Genomic DNA, 1329 nt, shown 5'->3' on the forward strand with positions numbered 1-1329 from the left:
GTTGACCGTCGTGAACCACATACACAACAGCAAGGACAACACGTACAGAATCATGAACTTACACCTAATCAGCGGGTGGGCATAACGGATGGGGACCATCCTGGGCAAGATAACAGTGTGGTGGTTTCCCCTGGGGTGCCTGCAGAAAGTAAAGAAGAGTCAACTCTTGTCCCATCTCCAGAGCTTTCACCTACAAAAGCTGCAGAGTCACGCAGTGCACCAGAAGGTACACTTGAATCAGAAAGAACTGAAAATCCAACTAAAGGGGAACACACAACTGAAGGGGTTGATACCAATCAAACAAACCCACAAACACAGTCTGAAAATACCACAACAAGCTCACAAGAAACAAATACCACTACCAATAGTACGGCTGGCAACTCTAATGCTACCCAGCAATCTCCTGCAACTGATGATGTAACTGCCGCATCAGAATCACAAGAACCCACTTCCACTACTCCGTCAAGCACCGAGAACACTACCACAGAAGCACCAACGACCACTCCATCTCCTGTTCCCGTAACCGATACACAGATCAGCAGCAACATCGCTTCCAATGTACAGAACAGACCCAATGTTGACAGCAGTGTCAATCCTGTGTGGATGCGCACTGCAGCACCACTGCTGATTGTGGTTGTGTTGGTCTCCGCTACTGTGTACTGAATGGTGGGACTCACTTGAGGGCAAATAATAATAATGGTTAAACTAACATAATCATAATTGCGTACATCCCCTATGGGTGAATAAATTAATAATATGTTTACAAGCTTTCTCTTTTAATTGGAATTTCTTTTTCTTACTTTTGTGTGTGTGTTTCTTTTTCTAATAATTCCATTACTTGCTTTTGCCGTTGTGTGTAGAAAACTGGGCTGTTCTGCTCACTGACGGTATACATCTCTTGCTAGTACACACAGATGTGTGTGTGTGGAGCAATTTAATATACATCAACTAGAGCCATGGGGTATTGTGTGTGTGTGTGTCTCTCTCTCTTATTTGGGTATTGTGTGGGATGTGTTTTCTTTTTTCTCCTTCTATTAAGGGTACATATTATCACTACAAGCGAGTTATTTCTTTTTGTTGCTTACTGTGCAGTTGTTGCTTTTCTTTCTCTCACTCTCACTGTTAGTATTTGTTGTACTGGTGTATGTGTGTTTGTTTCAATCTCTTTTTTTTTCTTCTTCTTTTACTTTTCACACTCCCTGTGTAGACCTGTGAAATCAACTGACGCGAACAACAGCAAGAAGAGTGACGCTAATGAGAACGAGGATGATAGACCTTTGTTAATTAATTCCACTCTTGCACTGTGTTGTGCTTGTGGGTTAGTATGGG

The 1329-nt window shown here is 42.5% G+C and overlaps 1 protein-coding gene across 1 annotated transcript; it reads left to right on the forward strand.

The window, feature by feature from the left end:
- Nucleotides 1–663, forward strand: TM35_000511320 (uncharacterized protein; the record flags this gene model as incomplete). The annotated part of the gene is made up of 1 exon (XM_029030627.1): nucleotides 1–663. A coding segment is annotated over one exon (663 nt), but the record flags the coding sequence as incomplete, so codon positions are not given.
- Between the last annotated feature and the right edge of the window lie 666 nt (nucleotides 664–1329).

This window comes from Trypanosoma theileri (assembly GCF_002087225.1).
Source record: "Trypanosoma theileri isolate Edinburgh chromosome Unknown TM35_Tth_51_V1, whole genome shotgun sequence".
Classification (NCBI taxonomy): domain Eukaryota; phylum Euglenozoa; class Kinetoplastea; order Trypanosomatida; family Trypanosomatidae; genus Trypanosoma; species Trypanosoma theileri.